Source organism: Lactuca virosa, chromosome 9, assembly GCF_052849685.1.
Source record: "Lactuca virosa cultivar CGN04683 chromosome 9, Lactuca_virosa_CGN04683_v6, whole genome shotgun sequence".
Taxonomy (NCBI): domain Eukaryota; kingdom Viridiplantae; phylum Streptophyta; class Magnoliopsida; order Asterales; family Asteraceae; genus Lactuca; species Lactuca virosa.
This window is the reverse complement of record NC_136434.1, coordinates 226,585,656-226,609,228: the sequence shown is the minus strand read 5'-3', so window position 1 is coordinate 226,609,228 and position 23,573 is coordinate 226,585,656. Positions and strand designations below refer to the sequence as shown.

General features: G+C 38.8%; 1 protein-coding gene across 1 annotated transcript; it reads right to left on the bottom strand.

The window, feature by feature from the left end:
• Positions 1 to 3,921: 3,921 nt before the first annotated feature.
• On the bottom strand, positions 3,922 to 6,917 carry LOC145137494 (L-ascorbate oxidase-like). Its single transcript, XM_079071622.1, has 5 exons — positions 6,561 to 6,917; positions 6,385 to 6,477; positions 6,054 to 6,266; positions 5,187 to 5,390; positions 3,922 to 5,092 (listed from the first exon to the last, which is right to left on the bottom strand). The coding sequence occupies exons 1-5, from the start codon at positions 6,837 to 6,839 to the stop codon at positions 4,130 to 4,132; spliced, it is 1,752 nt and encodes a 583-aa protein (XP_078927748.1). The 5' UTR covers positions 6,840 to 6,917; the 3' UTR covers positions 3,922 to 4,129.
• Between the last annotated feature and the right edge of the window lie 16,656 nt (positions 6,918 to 23,573).

Here is a 23,573-nt window from a genome sequence, read left to right as displayed (position 1 = left end):
TACCTCGGGCTTACCCCGACATCGGACCCTCGGTCCGAAACCTATTGTACCGACACATGCAAGAATCCAAAAGACCTCTAGCATCCTAACATTCCTCGGGCCTCGCCCGGCATCGGGTCGTAACCCGGAACATATAACAATAAGTGCCTAGGGCTAACCCCCGGGTCTTCATTCTATACATAAACATAAACATGAACATAATCATAATGGGCCGGCATTGTGGCCGTAGACCCATGCACACAGTGAGGAGACTCACATCGCACTGCTGAAGACTAGCTGAACACTTCTGACTGCTAACCGGCAACTTCTGAACCGCTGACCCTTCGACTTCCTGAACTATCAAGACCCAAAATAACATTTAGACCACAATAATCCAAAAGTCAACCCTGGTCAAAGTCAACAGTCAAAGTCAACCTCCACTTGACTTGACTCGCCGAGTTGGTCTGCCAACTCGTCGAGTCCATACTCCTACTACCCAATACAATCGGGACCATCTTCAACCGACTCGCCGAGTTCATCCTTGAACTCGTCGAGTTTATCTTCCTCAACTAAATGTGTCCAGTCTGTGACTCGCCGAGTTGTATGAACAACTCGTCGAGTTCATCTTCATGGGTTTGGAGATTGCCTTGGACTCGCCGAGTTCCTCCTTGAACTCGTCGAGTACGATGAACTTCATGTCCACTATGGACTCTGACTGGCTGAGTCCCTAACCATTCAACGCATACCCTTAACAGAAGGGTTTTGGGGCAAGAAAATGGCCTGACTCGCCGAGTCCCTCTATGCCCAACTCTATTCAGACGATTTCAGTCAAGCACAAGGCATCCAAGACCCAGATCTAGCCTCCTAGGGTCGGAATAACACGCAAAGCTAATACCTTTGCGTCCATGCATGACCCTTTTTGCTTAAAAGGCCATAACAACCTCTTAAATTTTGCATGGGGAGTTCTATTGGCATAAAGCTTCCACCTTTATGCCTTAACTACTCCAAATACTCCTAGATCTAAAAGGATCTAGCTTGGGGACGTCCAAACCCCACAAGAAATCACCCTTGGTCCATAAACTTCATAAAAAGGGACATAAAGAGATCTAACAACTAGAAGTCAAGGAAGGAACTTGATTACCAAAATGAGCAGCAAATGGAGTGAATCTTCTGGATCTACTCCTTACTCCTTGAACCTCCAACCTTCTTCTTGTTCCTCCAAGCTTCAAGAATGCTCCAAAACTTTCAAAATGACTCACAACTCAAGGGAGGCTCTAGGGTTTTCGTTCTGGACTTGAGAGAGTATCAAGGGGGCTGATGAAGGCTATAATGTTCCTTAAATAGGGTACAAGGCCCGCATTTAGAGTTTTCCCCAAACCTGGCCAACTCGCCGAGTCAGTCTTCTGACTCGTCGAGTAGGTCACTAAACTCGCGACCAAATCGCGCTCCTACTCGTCGAGTCACCCATCTACTCGACGAGTCACTTCCTCATTTGAGGTTTTCTTCTCTTTTCCGACCTTCTAAATTCAGGGAGTTACACAAGCGTACGTCCCACGTACGTGATCCGAAGGAACGATGCAAACCGGGCTAGTACGCTAGGCGTACCACCTTGCACGCCCCTCATACTAGTTCAAGGACTAATAATGCAAAACTTTTTAAATGAGGAGGTTAAATATGAAACTTACAAAATCCAAGTGTTACAAACATCTAATAATGTCTAAACTTTATTCCTTTGAAGCCTAAAACTTTTTACATGATAAAATCGCGGTTCACCATCCCGAAATAAGAAACATCTTGAAACTAGATATTACATTGAATATCAATATCAAAATTAACCGAAACAATATACCGTGAGCATTTATAGGAGCGCGTCGTAAACATGGTGCGCAAGGAGATAGACCATGTCGCGAATCTCATTTTTCATATTTCTTCTTCCATTAATATTTCGAGCACCAAAAGTTCTTTATAAGCATTAAAATATTCTCCTCACTCACAGGGACATCATCGAAAAGTCATAATCTTTTAGCTCTACCACCTCTTCTTCTATCAAATCATCATCCTAGTGACACAAATATTCTTAAGTTTTTTTAAAAAAATTGTTTTTACGATAATATCATTTTTTGTTGTGTTAAAAGCAAAACTTTGCTAGTTTTTTTTAGCTTCTATCACATGTTTTCAGTTTACCCTGAAATAAAATTTACAAAAAACCCTTTAAGTTGTTTTATGTTTTTGAAAAGTATAAATACATTTTTTTAGAAATAGAAATACATAATTATACTTTCTTAGAAGTATAATTATATTTTTTAAATGTATAATTATATTTTTCTTAAGTATAAATACATTTTTATAAGTATAAATATGTATTTAAATATATAAATACATAGTTTTCTATTTTTTGAGGTATAAATATTTTTTTACTTTCATATAAACATGTTTTTTATTGATATAATTCTAAATGCATAAAAATATGTATTTATTCTAAATACATAAAAATATGTATCTATACTTCTAAAACCATATTAATATCCAAAAAAAATATTTATATTTCTAAAATATATAAAAATACATATTTATACTTCAAAAAATATATAATTTTAAATATGTAACAATGTGTATTTATATTCGAAAAAGTATATTTTTACGTTTTAAACCACATAAATAGTAGAAAAAAGACCATATGTAAAAAATAGAATTTACAAAAAATGTTAATATGGTATTTAATTAAGCATTTTTGTGAATAAATATATTTTTCTATATGAATACATATAATACAGAAAAAAATTCAGACAGAAGCATCAAAGTTGTAAACTTAGGGTTTTATGTAGGTTAAAATAGAAAATTTTGAAAATTTCCAATTTTAACACAAAAAAATGATATTAATATAAAAAAGTATTTAAAAAAAAAAAAGAAAGATTTTGGTATCAATATCCATATTTGAAATATCATCTACGGAATATCAAAACAAAAAATAAGGGATACGGTACATGACTCGTGAGGAAGACCATCATGTGAGCAATATTTTTGACCGTGACTGTACCACATTGACGTTGATATAACAGCAATAATTGCTTTCATCTTACTTACTTTGCCATGCACAGCGAGGCACAAGAGATAGCCTCGGTGGTGTTGCTAAATTTCTTTTATATAAACAAGGAAGAGTGGGTTTTACTCTTTTAGCACGTTAGAATTGTGATAGAGGCCTAGACCTGATAAATAGTTGATTGAAATGGATATAGATTGACTTTTCTTGGACCATGTTTGTAAGCCTGTTTTTGGATTCTATTCACCATGCTTTTTTGATATGCCATGTGCTTAACTCATGATAAAAAAAAAATGTAAAAAACTTGTAAGCGTCTCTAATGATTGAGATTTTTTAGAGTTTTAACTTTATTTATTATCATTTAATCTTATTTGAGTATAAATTTTATTGATCTTATTGATTTTACCGTTCAAAATATATTGAATTGTCAATGTATTTTACGGTTTCTGCATTTAACCTTTATATTTTAATCATATTTTATATTATTTTTCCTTTTAATTAGATTTTAGCTTTAAATATTTTTTATTTTTTTTATATTTTTTTAGTTTTAATTGGTAACATAAAATAATTTCAAAAATGTTTTGAAATTAAGTGGTTAACAATGTATGAGAACCAACAACATCTAACGACTGAAAACTAGTTGACTGTTTATTCGGCTTAGGTTGTTGTTCAAAATGCCATTGGACCAATAATTCTGATTATAGTTATGAAATACTATTCGATTCGATTAACAATTCTTGAAGACCCCGGCAAATACATTATTTGACGCTTTGTGAGCAACAAGTCTCCTAGTTATATGACTTTTGTATTTCTTTTGATTAGATCGTTTTCGTGTGAAATCATATAACGAGAGCTCAAAATCATTACAGACTCATAATGAATTAGCTAACTACTTAAGAGAATATTGGAACATAACTAATAATATAAATATTGGCTTTTAATATTATACAAATGGCAACTTACTATATCCGTAAAGCCAAGTTACATCACCCAAGACACGTACCCTACATAAATATTACAAGCTAAGAAACAACCCCGCAAATTATATATGTTTAGGCCTTTAGGGAGTTGATGCTTATTAGCGAAAAATACTTATCCACTTACCCCACTTCAGTTGTGATTTTGCCTCCTTAGCATCTCACCCGTCAAGCCACAAGAAAGAGCCTCATCTGGTATCTTCCGCACAAGATGAACCCCCTCTGCGAAAATCACACCCATTCCCATATGCAAATGAGGCTCTATATGACAATGAAATGCCCACACACCTGGATTATCAGTCATGAATCTTATTGCTGTCCACCCATGAGGAAATATAACTACTGTGTTCCTCAAGGGCGGGTTTACCAAATTCAGTTTCTTTTCATCTTTCTTTGAAAACTTCCCATCTCCATACCCCAACACCCAAAAGTCGTGCCCATGAAGGTGCCATGGGTGTATCTCACTCACACCTTCCTGTATTATATTGGCATTTTGTAGTATCACGTCGTAAGTCTTGCCAAAATTAAGATTATAAACCCCACTGCTAATCGTGCAGTTAGGATTCGGTGGGGGCTTAGTTATATCATATGTGTCACTGAATGTTTCAGGTGGACTTATTTGATCAAACGCACTAGTTAAACCATATCTTATTGACCCTAAGTAAGGTGTTTCCGTTAACTTAAGTGACACATTGTTGATTGCCCATTTGGTTTGACCTTCCATGAAATTTTGGGTATTGAGGAGGAAGATTCGATGATCGTAATTGGCTGGAGGCTTCGGTGATCCTGGATGTGCAAGAAGTTTGTAAGTGAAGGATTTACTATGAGCATAGTCGTTCCATCGAGGGGTTGTGGGAGGATGATGCTTAGGACGTTTTGACACCTTGGCGGATTTGTAGTGCAATAAGGCTAAGCCTCTAGCGGTTTTTGTCGGGTCTCTTCCTCTTACACCCACGGAAATCCAGTAGTTATGGGAAGAAAGTTTATGTGTATTGAATATTACTGAGTAGCTTTCACCGGAGTATATGTCAAAGTCCTTGACCAAAAATGGCTGGAGGTAGTTCCCATCAGCTTCCACCATCAACATGTTGTGGCTCTGCATGCATGAAAAACTTCATAAGTTTGTTTGTATTTGACTCGATTATATCAATGGTATTTAAAGAAAGAAGGATAATTTATCGTCTTCTTACCTCAATGGCGACATTGAGTGAAGCTAAGGCAGTAGTGCTTGCGACTCTCAGCCTGTATGTCTTCCCTGGCTCGACGTCTAGGATGTTAGGTGCGCATTGTTCTTTTCCGGTGAAGTTGCACCCTGGTAAACCCTTAGAGTCTTTGCTACTAGGGGGCACTGCTAATGAACAGTTGTATTGCCCTCTTCCATTTATTAGCAAACTCTACAAAACGTTGTTTTAAGACATGAATATACTAGTTGTTGCTCATAAACAACATGTATGCTTGCCCCTTAGTTTTTTTATTTAATAAAGTTGTTTCAAATTTAAAGTATAAAACCATAATGAATTTGTAAATCTTCCTGAATTCATAAATAACTATACGTATATGCATCCACATGCAAAAATAAAAAATTAATATGCATATCTCCGGCACGTTACTTGACCATTCCTTTATGAATAATTCATGTTGCTTCAAGGGAATTCAAACAAAACATGCAACATTCCATTTCAGTTTTTTTATATATCAACACTCTCGTCAATTTTTTTTATTTCAATGTACATAAAGATAAAGTTAATAATCCTAAACATTACACGATTTAATTAAAACAAATTAACTAACTGATACTAGACATGAAATTAATTACGTAAAAGTGGGTTCAATTCCAAATGAAATTATTTGTGTTGGATTAGAGAGGACATTCTTAAACACAGTTTATCAAAAGCGGAAGATAAAGAATTTATTTACCATATGACTTTTCTGTCACACATACAGTTTTATTAGACTATAATTTTTAGGTAAAAAATAATTTTAACAAATTAAATATTAAATCAAAGGTATACAATTTAAAAAATACAAATTAAGATATATTCTATGACATGTTATACCTGAGCTTCACCTATCCAACGCATAGGTTTGGCATTGAGATCTTCCTCTTGTTCTTCAATACCTTTATGCCACCAGTCACTTAGCAGGAGGCTAAACTCCCCATCATAATGAAAAGCTTCCTTCTTTCCCTTCTCAACGTCGACTATCAACATTCCATATAACCCTGCTGATCTTTGCATCCCCAAGTGTCCATGGTAAAAGTATGTACCCGCCTGCACACTCAATCGGATTAATTAAGGTTTACTTATCATATACTTATACTTAATTAACTCAAAACTTTGTCCAAAATGCATAATAACACGTCATATATATACGACACTATACACATACCTTATCGACTGTGAAGTTGTATGTAAACCTTTCTCCAGATTTTATGGGACATTGTGATATGGCTGCAGTTCCATCCGCCCATGGTGTTTTCAACTTTTTTTTTTCAAGAAACGATTAGAAATTAACCATACAAAGACTAGGAAGAAGAAAAGTATATATATGTGAAGGGTTCTAACCTGTCTAATACCATGCCAATGGATAACAACTCCCTCCTTATCGAGCTTGTTTGTGAGATTAACAACAACGTTGTCTCCAGTTCGAGCTTTGATGGTCGGACCAGGGAACTGACCATTAATGCCAATGATGAAATCTTTTTCCATGCAATCTGGTGCGCCTTTCATGTACTTCACTTCCCAGTTGTACTGAACCTCTGCACACGAAACGGACCTCCCAAACACCCCAAAACACCACAAGCATGCTAGTAAACATATGGGTGTAAGCCTGCTTGGAGCCATTGAGGTTATAGAAGTGATATGAATGAATCGTTTAACTCTATGGTATATATAGAGGAATGATAGGTATGAACACAATTCCGAAGTAGGTACTGAACTCGGATAACTAAGTAAAATGTGAACGACCCACTTGCCTTACTCAGTTAATTGATAGATCTTCTCCGTTTTCCACGTGTTGTGATTCTATTGAGTGACTAATTATCTTGTTTCCCTTAATTTTGATTTAAAATGATGTCGTTTTAGAACATAAACTGACCACACAGTAGTTTTGTTTTTTTTTTTTTTTTGGATTTTACTATAAAATAGCCACAAAAATTAAAAATAACCAAAATACTCATAAATTTTGCTGCATCTGCGACAATAAGATCGATATGTAGATTTCTTTTTAGTTTTTGAAAAATCAAAACGACATTTTTGACGTGAGAAAATGTAGATGCTGACTGCCAAATATGACATCATCTAAAAATTTATTTATTTATTTATTTTTATTTTTTGAAAAAGCTTGTATTGTTTTCTTATGTTAATGCAAAAATCAGGGACTGTATTGTGAAAATTAGAATCCATACACTTTAGAGGTATGAGACACTACTATACAAACGCAAATAGGACCCGTTTTTAAAAAAAAAACTGAGCTATATTAAATAGGGAACCGGCTCTTATAAAGGAATGGGCAATATGACCCGGGTTTTCAAACATAACCGTTTTATACGACTATGGGATGCAATTGTGAAAGGTTCATACGACCTGGTTTCCAACAACTGGGCTTTTTGACATCCGAGATAAGGAAGAAGTCTAGACTTTACTAGAAACAACTTGAATTCATAACTAGATAAAAACACTCGCACAAATATTCAATTAATTTGTTGTCGAAACTTCCAACATCTATATTTAATTGTTCAATGTGTTAGAAAATAAAAGGATCAAATAACAATTAATATAGACTTTGATAGATTCCTGGATCATGTTTATCAAACACTTTTCGAAATCTGTAATTCGTCCCTTTTGCCTGGGGTCTACGAATTCAGAAGTGAGATAATCTAAGAATAAACCAATTCGTATTACATGTCTAATTCGAATTGAAAACACAAAATAACTTGATTTGATGCGTTATTAAGAGATAGAAAATTATGATATAATTTCGAGTATATAAATGTTGAACCATTTTTTTGAAACCAGAGAAAAGTTCTTATACTTAAAGGAAAAGTGGTTAAAATCGGTTAAACCAAAAATGATTCCAAAACATGATAGTTATTGGATACAACCGGTACCTACATCATCATTATGTTATCAGGGGTTTTTGGCAGGAAATTGCATGGCTGGAGTCTCACTTGATACAAAAATTCATTTAGGTTTCAGGGCGCTGCCATGGATTTTTGGCGGAACCACCGCCAGGGGCTCTACCCTATGGACCCCGCTAGGGGCGTTGCCCCTAGACCCCACCAGGGGGATGCAGCCCCTTGGAACCCTGCACCCAGGAGCACTGCCCCCGGACCCCCGTATACTCGAGTTCACATTTATCACACCGAGTGTAAACGCCGCACCTCCAAACTCGGTTAGTAAATAGAGCTTAACCTATCTCGTTATTAATAATAATTACACCAAAATATGTTGATAACACTAACATCACCAATACAATATCCATGACTTCATTCACGTAAACATAATTAACTCAAAGTAAAAGTAAAAGGTTAATTCCATAGTGCACAAAAAATCAATCAATACAAAGCTAAGAAAGCTTCCATCTGTTCCAACTTTAATATAGAGCTTACAAGTTCAACTGGTGACCAACTGTCCAATTCTCTTCTAGCTTCTAACACTTTTCAAAATTTCACTAAAACACTACAATTAGATACAGTTGATAAATTACTATCCAATATCCACTTATAAAATGTTTATAAATTTATCAAAAATATTATATAAACTTTGCAAATTGTAAAGGCCTCTACTTAATTAAGATTAGCTAGATATGTATATAGATTCGCTGAGAACTTCCAATAAGTTTAAATAAATAAGCGTAGCTAGAAAGATAAAAATTGAACGCAATAGCTGCAAAAAGGGAGTCTTTGTCTATCATATTTCATTGAATCTTGCCCAGACATTGTTCCATGACTTGAACAAGTAACCTTCTTGTCAAAAAAAACTAAAATGGGCATAAAGAATTTATAGATCCCCTGTCTCATAGTTTAGATATTGGAGAGCTTCTTTATTGTATCTTATCCCTTATATAATGAAACAAAGTTCCAAAAATGTCAAACACAAACAAGCACCTTTGTTGAAGAGATACATAGAACTCCATATGCAAGTATAATATAATAATGTGCAAAAAAGAATTCGGGAATACAAAATGTCAAAAAGAACCCCATATGCCATATGTGAAAGAATTTTAATCAACTAGTTCACAAGGCTATTCCAAATATCTGGAAAAATGTTGTAAGTTCATAATATTAAAGGAGACCTTTCCCCTAATGCCAACAAACATAAAAATTACTCTTTGGAAATGTATTGACCTTTTCAAACAATAATATATTATTTAGTTTGGTTGGTTTGTAAAAAACAAAAAAATATATTATAAGAAATACATGTCTATGACTGTTTGATCAAGTAAAACATGTATTAGTAGAAAACAACATAAATGTAATTTGCAAGTATAAGTATGTAACAACCCAAATTTTAAGATAAAATTTTTCATTTAAATATTAAAACCCATGTTCATTAATTATAAATTCTAATCATAATTTACTTCTCAAAAATCCATTACATCGATTAATTATTCAAGATATCAGAGTGTCCATAACAAAATGTTGGAGAGTGCGTGTTGCGCCATCATGCCGAGCCCTTACCCTTTGATCCAGAAGTACCTGAAACAATCAATAAGCTGTAAGCTAATGCTTAGTGAGTTCTCCATAACATATCCCATATAAAATCACATAAGTCATGCATACAAACATATAAGGATGTCATGGAAACCCTCCATGGTCTTACTCAGGGTGCCATGGGAATCCCCACATGGTCCTAACTAACTTCCATGGGAACCCCCACATGGTCTTAAATAACTGCCATGCGAACCCCACATGGTCTTCATGTACACACATAACACATTGATAACACATTTGCAAATAATCACTTTAGCTAAATAACATGGGTTGGCCTTGGTGCCTTTAACCCATTGATATGGTGATGAGACTCACCTTAATACTAAACGATAGTCGGCTAGGTCTGAACTCCGAATATCATCTCTACACAAAGCCTAAAGTCAAAAGTCAAAGTCAACGACCTGAGTTGACTCACCTCGCCGAGTTGTCCTACAAATTGTCGAGTTCTTCACTAACTGCACGGATCGGGAAAAATGCTATCAACTCGTCGAGTTCACTAATGAACTCGCCGGGTTTGCCAGAAATCCAACCTCTTTATGCATTAAGCTACTTCCATCGAATCCAGGGACTCCCAATCTCAGATCTCTTCTAAAATGATGTCTAGAAGGGTAAAATTTCCAACTTTACCCTTAAGAACCATCCATAAAGAGCCAAACTCAAACCCTAGGCTCATTAGAGTGAGTCTTAACCCATTAAGTCCTTAAATTCTCACAACATAGTCCCAAAACACAGATCTGGAGTCCAAAGGTTGGAAAGTCACGTAAAGTTTCCAACTTTACGTCCATGCAAGCTAGAAATACACTCTACAACTTAATAAAGTCTTAATGAGGGACTTATTGCATGAATGGGACCTAGATACCAATAAAGTTTGCAACTTTAAGCCAAGAGAAGTCATGAAGGGGTAAGATCTAACATAATAACCCCTAGAACCTTCAATATCTTGGACACCCCAAACAAAATCCCAAAATCATGCTAAAACTTCAAACAAAGAGATCTAGATGATAATAAGGAAAGGTGTCGACTTTATACCTCAAAAAGGCTGCTTTTGATGAAGAGTTTTGTAACGCCCGTAGATCAGGGCTAGTCAATTAAGAGACAATAAGTGTCGAAAACGAATTTTTGATAAAGATTATTTAGAATGAATAGTCTTAATAAAAGTCATAGTATATGTTACAAGGATTCCGGATATATAAAGAATGCCGAAATCCAAGTTATAACAAAGAAGTTATGACCTGTCGAAGTTTCGCGATAGAACCGGCACGACACTGCGTAACGTAAATAGTGAATTTACGATAGAACGATTTTTAGCCTTAGTGATCTAAAAGAAAGTCGTAGAGTTCGTTAAACCGAGAGCATGCATAAAAAGAATGCCCAAATCTGACTTCGTATGAGGAAGTTATGATTTTTCTAAGTTTCGACTTAGTAGTATGCAGCCCAAAACTCGAAATTTAGATCGAGTAATTTTTAGCCAAAACAATCTAAACGAGAATCGAAGATCTTGTTGATAGTAGTTCAACGGTAAAAAGACAGACGAAAACGGACGTCGGATGAAGAAGTTATGAATTTTTAACAGACTTTTCCTGTCCCGGCCCGTTAAAAATTAAATATTAAAAATAAAGTCAAAAATTAGCGATGGAGTCTAAACGAAAGTTGTAGAGCATAATCTGAACTACGCGCGGATATAACGAACGTCAAAAACGGAGCTCGTATGCGAAAGATATGGATTTTTGATGTTCAGAGCACAAACTTCGAGACCTAACTGTGTTCACGACGTGAACACATAAATTCACGACGTGAACTCAGTGAACGACACGTTTCGAGCCTAGAAGACACATGGCAAGCCTAGGAGTTGACCAGGATAAAACTCACGACGTGAACAAGCCTGGTTCACGACGTGAATAGCGAAATTCAGCCCTATAAATAGAAATCAAGGCAGCCGGTTTTGGTTGCTAATTTCTCAACCTCTCTCCTACTTCTCTCATCTTTAAGGCTACTTTTAACCCCCCGAAGTCCTGGTATCATCCCGATACCCGAAGCAAGTCCCGACGCCCCGAAGATTCCGAGAAAAAGAGTTTTTCGAGCCGAAACTCTGCCCACGAGAAGCCCGGTTTTTGAGGAAACATCCCGGTTTCATCGAAGAATATTGTTTTAAGGGACGAAGCATTATCCAAACGTCGTCTTATCTAGTGAGTATATAGTCACTTTCACCTTACACATAGATATGAAGTATTTTATATAAAATACGTGCTATGTGTATATATGTTGTTTGTTTATTTGAGATAGATGTTGAATGATTGTTTTATACAAGTTTTAAATTGTATATGTTTTTATATCTACAAATATGTTGGGTAAAACATGGGTAGATGAAAGAATGTTTTATACATGTTTAAAACGATTTAAAATGTATATATATTTTATCTACAAATATGTTGGGTATAACATGGATAGGTGAAATAAGTTGATGTGTGATAAAATGATGAAATAAATGATGAGCGATGAAAGATGAGCGATGATATATGAGTGGTAAAATATGGTGAGAAGCGATGAGCTAAGCGATGACCCAAGCGATGGCCCCGTCATCTAGCAGAGTATGGATGACAACCATGGACTATTCTAGACGGTCCATGGAACACTGGCAGGTTCGCAACATGTAGGTGTGTGAACTATATGTTCATCAGATGTACTCTAAAAACCCATTGACATGTATTGCAGGTGGATTCCTGTGAATAATATTGTCGATAGATGAGAGCTATGGATTTAGCACATGTTGTAAAAACCCTGGCAGCTATGGACTTAGTGCCTGTTGTATAAACCCTGGCGACGATGCGACTTCGTGCCTATTCCTTAGGATAATCCTTAGCAATGATTGAGTGAAGGATAGATGACTGTTAAGATTTTTTAAGAATATAGAAGATAATGGGGATGGGGAATTGAGTTGATTGATTGATGTTTAAACATAATAAATTTATTTATTGTGGGTTAAAAACCCTATATGCTCACCAGGCTCCCAAGCCTGACCCACTCAGTTTATTTGTATCACAGGTATCGATACGAAGCTGCTTTACACTGAGAGATTAAAAGAGATGTAAATCATTAGTGTAAATGAATGTAAGTTCTGTTTATGCTTTTGGTCTATATTGACGATGATATCCCAAATGTTTTAAAATGAAAATAAATACATTTCTTTTGGAAATGCTTTGATAACGTATTTATCATATTTTTCTGGGAACAAATTCCACAACATTTTTATTAAAAAAAAGTACTCTGATTTTTAAAAAGGATAAACAAAATCGGTCTTTTCTGGCCGTGAAATTTGAGGATGTGAAAGTTGGTATTAGAGCATTAGTTTAAGCGAACTAGGAATTTGTAGGATTTCTAGACTTAAACTTAGAATGCTAAGCGATGATCGTGAGATGAGTGTCTACCATCATTTAGACACGAGCACTAGTTTATTTTAGGAAAGACGCCTAAAATGTTTTTATGTGCTAAATGTTTTATGTTATAGCTATAAAGATGCCTTATATGCTATTATTTGTTCGGATCTATGGTCTGTTGCCGACCGGATTTGGAAATTTTATGTGTTCAGATTTCTAAACGTTTGACTACGGTATTAGAACTGGCATGTAAACGTTTCGGAGTGATAAGGAGATTTATACGTCTATCGTAAATAAAGCTTTCCTATCTTAAAATTCTCGCCTAAGTACACCGAACGTCTGCTTGGGTGTACAAAACGTTATAGTGAAGACTCGTAGAGAATTGAGTAAATAGAGGAAATAAAAGACTTATGATAGTAAATGACACCTATCGGAAGATATCATAAGAGTGGTATCTTGCCTTTAGAATATGTCTGATAAAATAACGGAACGTTTAGAGGAGTACGGTACGTCTGAAGTACACCTTCGATTGGAAGGATGATGGAACGATTGGTGTAATTCTTGAAGTTGTTCCATCGTCTGGAATTTCCATCACCAACTGAGTTGAAGTAGAATTGATGATTGAAGATACGCATGGAAGAAGTCCTAGTAGAGTCTAGGAAAATTTTTATGATTAATTGGACACATTCGTATGTGTTAAATTTTTTTGTGATTTTAGGACTTGGGGACTACGAGACAATACTTGGGACGAGTATGAGTAGGTGTGAATAGTAGTAGAGATCTATACTACTGGAAGCACAAGACTCACGCTTGGATCAGGGAAAGTCACAAGGTTACCAAGAAGCTAGTGATTGGTCTCGTTTTATTCAAGTATGTCGTTACCATTGTTTCGGTAATGACTAATGAGACGATTGTTATTCCGACCCTAGTGGTCATATCAAATTGAGTCCGACTACGAGGAGTTTGCTACGTGGTTCGGAGAACCAAGTTCAATGTAACATCTGACTTAAGTCAGAAGACTGAAATCAATGCGATCAATAGCATCGCACTCGTTGTTAAAGAAGCTTGTAGCTAGAAATGCTACATGCTAAAATGTGATTATATCACATTAGAATATGAAGGAAGGTATATTCCATTCTGGAATTTGACTCTAAGAGACTTGAGTCTAAGCGTTGCATCATACGATGAGAGATCGTTAGAACATGATCCATCGGTCTGTTACAATAGATAAAGGAAAGTACTTATCCTAAGAAGAAGAAGGAGTCCTCAATAAGGATTTATTTTGTAACTCGAAGGTTACGATTGAGCGTCCAACATAGTACGAAGAGCAGATGCAGGATTGAGCACTACCTGCGATCGAGAAGTCCAAAAGCTAGATACTCGTTCGAAGAAACATATAGATTACGGTTATTACTTAGGATGAAAAGATGACGTATGGAATCATTATACCAGACCTATTTCGTTGATGATTCCGGGACGTAATTGTCACACCCCGAAACCGAAGGCGGAAACGTTCCGGGGTGGAGGACGTCATGTATAGCATCACAACCAATGTATAATAGCAATCATAGCAACGCAACCATTACAATGAAAACTTAAATAAAAATGTTTACATCAATTTGGAAATCGTCGGGAACTTGTTTGAATTACATCATATAATTTGTATGAATATAAACATTAAACTCTTATTGCTGCCGCTCCTCAAAAACCCAGCAGGTACCTGTCTACTGATTTCCTGAGAATACAAGCAGTTTGAAAATATCAGCATAAAGCTGGTGAGTTCATAAGCAGTAATTTGTAATGAAAACTTGTTGATGAGCTAGCCGAAATGTTTGTATAGATTCAAGAAAATCCGATATTTTCTTTAATGAAAATGTAGTGTTATCAGTTATGTAATAAACCATGAATATCTGTATGCTTCCAAGAAAATCCGATATTTTCTTTAGTGAAAATGTAGCGTTATCGATTACGTATAAAACCATGAATGTTCGTTACTGAAAACTATAGTGATATGCGAAAATACTACCTCATGTGACTAGCTAAAGCTAATCATGAAGTATAAATATTTTGTATGTAAAGCCATAGCATAATTGGTTCTGTTTGAAAACTCTGGCTTGGCCAGTATACGTAGTGTGTTTTAGTTCTATTTAGTATAAATAAAACCGTTGAAGAGTGTCAGATTGTAAACTAAAGGTGATTTATACATAATGTGAGTCGTATAACCATGCTTGATATGACTAGAGACCTTTCCAACGTTCTTCAGGCGTCGCACTAAATGACATTTGTCACCCTAGGCATGCCTGCCTAACTGTAGCTAGCAGTTCGGGTGTGGGATTGTCAGTCCCGAATAGATCTATTCACAAATCTCACGCTCTCCCTCCAGGAGACTCTGGTTATACTATGATAGGATTTATCCCTGTACACCTAAGGGTACAGTAGTGAAGTAGCGCCTCACAGTATCGTACAATCTAGTTTACATGTAGTGTAGTAGCGTTCTACCGTAGTGAAAATCCGAATGTATACCGTTTGTAGTGATAATTACAGCTATGAAAACGCGATAAAGTAGTGATGCAAACTGTAAACTATTTCTGTCTTAGTGCATACGTTGAGTAGTGAAAGTTTCTATACTTGTTATGTTTAGAAAATCCCAAACTATACCGATTATAGTTTGCATGTAAAACGTAGTGAATAGCGAGTCCGGAAAATCATGCAAGTTTAGTGAAAACGTCCCTTATGCTCAACACAGTACAAAAGGGTTAAAGTATGAGAATTTCATGAGTTTTGAAAACATTTATGTTTAGCTTGTATTCCCCCCTGAAAACATTAAAAATATGGAAAATGTAGGGGTATGAACTCACCTCGAGTGAGTGGTTTGATTGAAGGATCGATACGGAAAGCTGGGTGTTCAAGTGAAGCCTTAATCACGATTCGATCGTTTTTGAGGCCTTGAGAGTGTTCTTGGATGAAGTTCTTAGAGAGAGAAAGTAGAGAGAGAAAGTAGAGTGCAGCCAAATGAAAGGAATGAGTGAAGGGGTCACCCTATATAAATAGGGATGAGTGTGGGGCTGGAGGATGGGTGTGCGGCCACACACTCGTGTGTGCGGCCTTACACTCGGGTGTGCGGCCACACACTCATGTGTGCGGCCATACACTCGGATGTGCGGCCACACACTCATGTGTGCGGCCATACACTCGGGTGTGCGGCCACACACTTATGTGTGCGGCCATACACTCGGGTGTGCGGCCACACACTCATGTGTGCCGCCATACACTCGGATGTGCGGCCACACACTCATGTGTGCGGCCATACACTCGGGTGTGCGGCCACACACTCCTTTTGATGGAGTGTTTGGCCTATTTGCAACCTTAAATCTTAAACCAACCCATTCCTAATTCAAACTTTGGTTGTACAAGGCTTTAGATCATCCAAACAGGTTCAAAATAATGCTAAAGATAGCTGAAACGAGTTTAACATTGATAGAATTTGGCTAAGGTACAAGATAGAAGTTTCGGGTTGTCACATCATCCCCCCGTTAGAGGGAATTTCGTCCCAAAATTCAAGAATAGAGTACAATCATGAACTTGGAAAGAGATGAGGATACTTCTGCTTCATTGAATCATCGCGCTCCCAAGTGAATTTAGGACCCCGTTTGACATTCCAGCGGACCTTCACTATCAGGATGCGACTTTTCTTGGTACGTTTGACTTCACGGTCCATGATTTCAACAGGTTCTTCCATAAAATGTAGACTTTCGTCCAGATCGATCTCGTCGAGCGGAATCACAAGTGTCTCGTCGGACAGACACTTCTTTAGGTTCGACACGTGGAAGACAGGATGGATGTTGCTGAGCTTTCGTGGTAACTGGAGTTTGTATGCTACGGGACCGATCCTAGCAAGAATCTCGAATGGTCCAACGTACCTTGGGTTTAGCTTTCCACGTTTTCCGAAATGTATCATGTCTTTCCAGGGCGAGACCTTCAGAAGGACGCGGTCACCGACCTGGAATTCCAAGGGTTTTCGTCTCTTATCGGCGTAGCTCTTTTGTCTTTCTCGTGAGGCTTTAATTCGTTCTCGGATTTGCACAATCTTGTCAGTCGTCTCTCGGATAATTTCAAGACCAGTGAGAGTGCTGTCAGGGACTTGACCCTTGACTAGCTGCGTGTCACCCACTTCAGCCCAGCACAGAGGGGATCTGTACTTGCGGCCATAGAGGGATTCAAACGGCGCAGCCTTGATGCTGGTATGGTAGCTGTTGTTGTAGGAAAATTCAACCAAGGGAAGATGAGTGTCCCATGACGCGCTGAAGTTGATGACGCAGGCTCTCAACATATCTTCCAATGTCTGAATTGTTCTCTCACTTTGTGTATCTGTTTGAGGGTGATAAGCTGTGCTCATATCCAATTTAGTTCCAAGAGCCTTCTGTAGTGATTGCCAGAATCTCGAGGTAAACCTGCTATCTCGGTCAGAGATAATGGATACAGGTACCCCATGAAGGCGAACTATCTCTTGAATGTAGATCCGTGTAAGTCTCTCCATCTTGAAGTTTTCTTTGATTGGCAGGAAGTGGGCGGATTTAGTCAACCGATCGACAATCACCCAGATGGCGTCGTGCCCACTCGGGGATCTAGGTAACTTAGTGATAAATTCCATTGTTATCATTTCCCACTTCCACTCAGGTATTCCTGGCTGTTGAAGTAAACCTGAGGGCTTCTGATACTCCACCTTCACCTTGGCGCAAGTCAAGCACTTGCCCACGAAGGTTGCAATTTCTGCTTTCATGTTTGGCCACCAATAGAGCTGTTTGAGATCCAGATACATCTTATCTGAACCTGGATGAATGAAGTATTTCGTCTTGTGAGCCTCATTCATGACAACCTCTCTGTACCCGCCAAACTTTGGGGTCCAGATCCGGTTCATGAAATAGTACACTCCGTCTCCCTTAACCTCTAAGTTTTTGTCCATTCCCCGTAATGCTTCATCCGCCACTTTCTCTGGTTTCAAGGCTTCCAGCTGAGCCTCCTTGATTTGCGCGGATAAATGGGAATGGATAGTCATGGTCAGTGCCTTCACTCTACGACCTGAGTACTCTTTTCGGCTGAGGGCATCTGCCACCACATTGGCCTTGCCGGGATGGTAGCGGATTTCGCACTCGTAATCACTGAGTAGCTCAACCCATCGCCGTTGCCTCATGTTTAGCTCCTTCTGGTCGAAGATATGCTGCAAGCTTTTATGGTCAGTGAAGATAGTGCACTTGGTTCCATAGAGATAATGTCTCCATATCTTTAACGCAAAGATCACTGCTCCCAAATCTAAATTGTGAGTTGTGTAATTGACCTCGTGCGTTTTCAACTGTCTCGAGGCGTAGGCGATGACCTTTCCTCGCTGCATGAGCACACAGCCTAGGCCCTGATTGAACGCATCACAATAGACCATGAAGTCTTCCGTCCCTTTGGGTAGAGACAAGATAGGTGCGCTGCACAGGGCCTGCTTCAATGTTTGAAATGCAGTGTCTTGCTGGACTCCCCAGCTAAAGGTTACACCTTTCTGTGTTAGGGTAGTTAGAGGCTTAGCGATTCTGGAGAAGTTTTGGATGAACCTGCGATAATAGCCCGCGAGACCCAAGAATTATCGGATTTCTGTGGGTGTCTTTGGTGCAGACCAATTCTTTATCGCTTTGATCTTGGAAGGGTCCACGTGTATGCCTTCTTTGCTAATCACATGACCAAGGAAATTCACCTTCCTGATCCAGAACTCACACTTTGAAAATTTTGCATATAGCTTCTCCGCCCTTAATGTTTCCAGCACCTGCCTCAAGTGCTGTTTATGATCGTTCTCACTCCGTGAATAGACAAGTGTATCGTCGATGAATACGATCACGAACTTGTCCAGGAAAGGGCGGCACACTCGATTCATCAGGTCCATGAATACTACCGGTGCGTTGGTCAGACCAAAGGGCATTACTACAAATTCATAGTGTCCATAGCGAGTTCGGAATGCTGTATTGGGCACATCATTCTCGTGGACTCGCAACTGATGGTACCCTGATCTTAGATCGATCTTTGAGAAATAACTGGCTCCCTGAAGTTGGTCGAAGAGATCGTCGATTCTAGGTAAGGGATATCGGTTCTTGATGGTCAGCTTGTTCAGTTCTCGGTAGTCAATGCGCATCCGAAATGATCCATCTTTAATTTTCACGAATAAGATCAGAGCTCCCCAAGGTGAGGAACTCGGCCTTATAAACCCCTTGCTGATCAACTCATTGAGCTGGTTGGATAATTCTTGCTTCTCCGCTGGCGCTAAACGGTAAGGAGACTTAGCTACAGGAGTAGCTCCGGGGATTAAGTCGATACGAAACTCGACTTGACGTTCGGGAGGAATTCCTAGGAGATCTTCAGGGAAGACATCAGGAAAGTTGCAGACTTCGGGGATGCTCTCGAGGTCTTTAACTTTTTGCGTCTCATTAACGATGTGAGCTAGAAACGCATGGCATTCCTTCCGCAGGTACTTCTGAGCTTTGATGCACGAGATGATACGAAAGTTCGAGCTAAGCTTATCTCCGTAAATCATGAGGGTTTCACCAGAGGGAAGATTAAGACAGATAGCTTTCTCGAAACAAAGAATATCAGCACGATTGGAGCTCAACTAGTCCATGCCGATGATGACATCAAAGCTCTTGATGGATACCGGCATAAGATCGATGGGAAAGGAGTGATTGTCTAGGGTAAGAGTACAGCCTATGAATATGTCGTTCGTGCTCTCTTTCTCTCCATTAGCCATCTCGACGGTGAACGTTTCGGTTAAAGGTTGGGATTGACATTTAATTAGATGTTTGAATGCATGACTAACAAAAATCCTCTCCGCACCAGAATCGAAAAGAATGCATGCATAAGAGTTGTCAAGGAGGAACGTACCCGTAACAACGGTAGGATCAGCGACTGCTTCATTCTGGCCCATCACCAAAACTCTCCCTGTATTGCCACCAGTCGTTGCCTTGGGGCAGTTTCTCCTGAAATGCCCAACCTCTCCACATCCATAACAAGCTTGACCAGCACCTGCTCCCGTAGTCTGGTTGGTTGGTTGGGCTGGCACCTTGCAGTATCGAGCTGTATGACCCTTCTTCCCACAGCTGTTGCAACTCAACTCACGGCAGGGTCCGTGATGGTGGAAGTTACACTTTTTGCACAAAGGTAGTTTCCCAGCATAAACACCGGTAGGAGTTTGGGTGGTTGGAACAGTAGCTGGAGCAGCAGCAGGAGCAGTAACAGCATGAACTGCCATTGTTTGTTGTTTCTTGGAGGGCTCCTGCGAAGACCGACCCTTGCGTTTGTTCCATGATTTCTTCTTCTTCCCACCACTTTCCTTCTGTGGCTCAGAAACAGCTGCCAATTCGTCTAGATCAACCCCATTATCGATCAGAATTTGTGCCAGATCCTTGGCGCTCTCAAATGTAGTCGGTCTAGCAGCCAAGACATTTCCCTTGGTGGGTTGTGTCAGCCCCCAGATGTACCTCTCGATTTTCTTGCTTTCCGGGGTGACCATTCCCGGACAGAGAAGTGCCAGATCACAGAATCTAGCAGTGTAAGCAGCAATGTTAGAACCCTTCATCTTCAAGTTCCAAAGTTCGTGCTCCAACTTTTGCACCTCGCCCCTCGGGCAGTATTCAGCCAGCATGAGTTCCTTCAGTCTTTCCCAACCCATGGCATTAGCTACTGGCAGGGTTAGGGTTTTGACTCGACCATTCCACCAGGTTAAAGCTCTGTCAGTGAAGGTGCAGGAAGCAAACTTCACCTTGTTTGCTTCGGAACAGGCGCACATTTCGAAGATGGATTCGATCTTCTCGAACCACCGAGTTAGAGCGATGACACCTCCATTTCCGTCGAAAGACTTGGGTTTTGCAGTCATGAAGTCCTTGTAGGAACACTCCTTTTGATGTCCCTGACTTCTATCTTGTCTTTGTGGGTCGGTTCCACCTCCAGCCCCACCAACATTCACTTGTGCCATTGTTGCAGTCACGGCGGCTGTAACTGCTGCCTAAAACATGACGGGGTCGAACTGAGGGGGTGGTGGTGGTGGCGGAGTGTTGTCGTTTCTTCTGATGGGTCTTGGTCGAGGAGGCATCTTCTTCTAGAAACAATCAGGAAGAAGAGGATGGTAAGTCCTCAAGATATATGAAACAAAATATATCTCATCCTGATAAACAAGTGTTCTACCAAGCGATAAGAAAGAAAGGTTACTAATGTAACTAAGTTATCGCTACGAAATAGATAGGTAGTAACACTAAGAATGAATCTCCTCATTGAATTTGGCTCTAGCGAAATACTCCTATAGTATTTTCTAGTGAATGTTTTTGGTAAGTTTTAGGTCTGCTGTAACACCACCGTCACTCCCAAGCACATGTTGGTCATGTTTTGACTGAATATAGTTGATCAGGCTATATTCACCCGAAACATGATTACATAACTGCCCAGGCTTGACCGCAGTGTCCCAACATCCAAACACTTTTTGTGTTGTTCCACTAATGACACGAATTCTGTTAGGTATGCATGCTCGTATACTTTTATAAAAATACTTATATTTTTGAAAGTATACTTTTAGTGTAGAGCACTTAGGCCCTTTTAGTGTTTATAGTTGTATACCATGTAAGGTTCGGTATACTAGTTCGCTATAAACAAGGGCTCTGATACCAATCTGTCACACCCCGAAACCGAAGGCGGAAACGTTCCGGGGTGGAGGACGTCATGTATAGCATCACAACCAATGTATAATAGCAATCATAGCAACGCAACCATTACAATGAAAACTTAAATAAAAATTTTTACATCAATTTGGAAATCGTCTGGAACTTGTTTGAATTACATCATATAATTTGTATGAATATAAACATTAAACTCTTATTGCTTCCGCTCCTCAAAAACCCAGCAGGTACCTGTCTACTGATTTCCTGAGAATACAAGCAGTTTGAAAATATCAGCATAAAGCTGGTGAGTTCATAAGCAGTAATTTGTAATGAAAACTTGTTGATGAGCTAGCCGAAATGTTTGTATAGATTCAAGAAAATCCGATATTTTCTTTAATGAAAATGTAGTGTTATCAGTTATGTAATAAACCATGAATATCTGTATGCTTCCAAGAAAATCCGATATTTTCTTTAGTGAAAATGTAGCGTTATCGATTACGTATAAAACCATGAATGTTCGTTACTGAAAACTATAGTGATATGCGAAAATACTACCTCATGTGACTAGCTAAAGCTAATCATGAAGTATAAATATTTTGTATGTAAAGCCATAGCATAATTGGTTCTGTTTGAAAACTCTGGCTTGGCCAGTATACGTAGTGTGTTTTAGTACTATTTAGTATAAATAAAACCGTTGAAGAGTGTCAGATTGTAAACTAAAGGTGATTTATACATAATGTGAGTCGTATAACCATGCTTGATATGACTAGAGACCTTTCCAACGTTCTTCAGGCGTCGCGCTAAATGACATTTGTGACCCTAGGCATGCCTGCCTAACTGTAGCTAGCAGTTCGGGTGTGGGATTGTCAGTCCCGAATAGATCTATTCACAAATCTCACGCTCTCCCTCCAGGAGACTCTGGTTATACTATGATAGGATTTATCCCTGTACACCTAAGGGTACAGTAGTGAAGTAGCGCCTCACAGTATCGTACAATCTAGTTTACATGTAGTGTAGTAGAATTCTACCGTAGTGAAAATCCAAATGTATACCGTTTGTAGTGATAATTACAGCTATGAAAACGCGATAAAGTAGTGATGCAAACTGTAAACTATTTCTGTCTTAGTGCATACGTTGAGTAGTGAAAGTTTCTATACTTGTTATGTTTAGAAAATCCCAAACTATACCGATTACAGTTTGCATGTAAAACGTAGTGAATAGCGAGTCCGGAAAATCATGCAAGTTTAGTGAAAACGTCCCTTATGCTCAACACAGTACAAAAGGGTTAAAGTATGAGAATTTCATGAGTTTTGAAAACATTTATGTTTAGCTTGTATTCCCCCCTGAAAACATTAAAAATACGGAAAATGTAGGGGGTATGAACTCACCTCGAGTGAGTGGTTTGATTGAAGGATCGATACGGAAAGCTGGGTGTTCAAGTGAAGCCTTAATCACGATTCGATCGTTTTTGAGGCCTTGAGAGTGTTCTTGGATGAAGTTATTAGAGAGAGAAAGTAGAGAGAGAAAGTAGAGTGCAGCCAAATGAAAGGAATGAGTGAAGGGGTCACCCTATATAAATAGGGATGAGTATGCGGCTGGAGGATGGGTGTGCGGCCACATACTCGTGTGTGCGGCCATACACTCGGGTGTGCGGCCATACACTCATGTGTGCGGCCATACACTCGGATGTGCGGCCACACACTCATGTGTGCGGCCATACAGTCGGGTGTGCGGGCACACACTCATGTGTGCGGCCATACACTCGGGTGTGCGGCCACACACTCATGTGTGCGGCCATACACTCGGATGTGC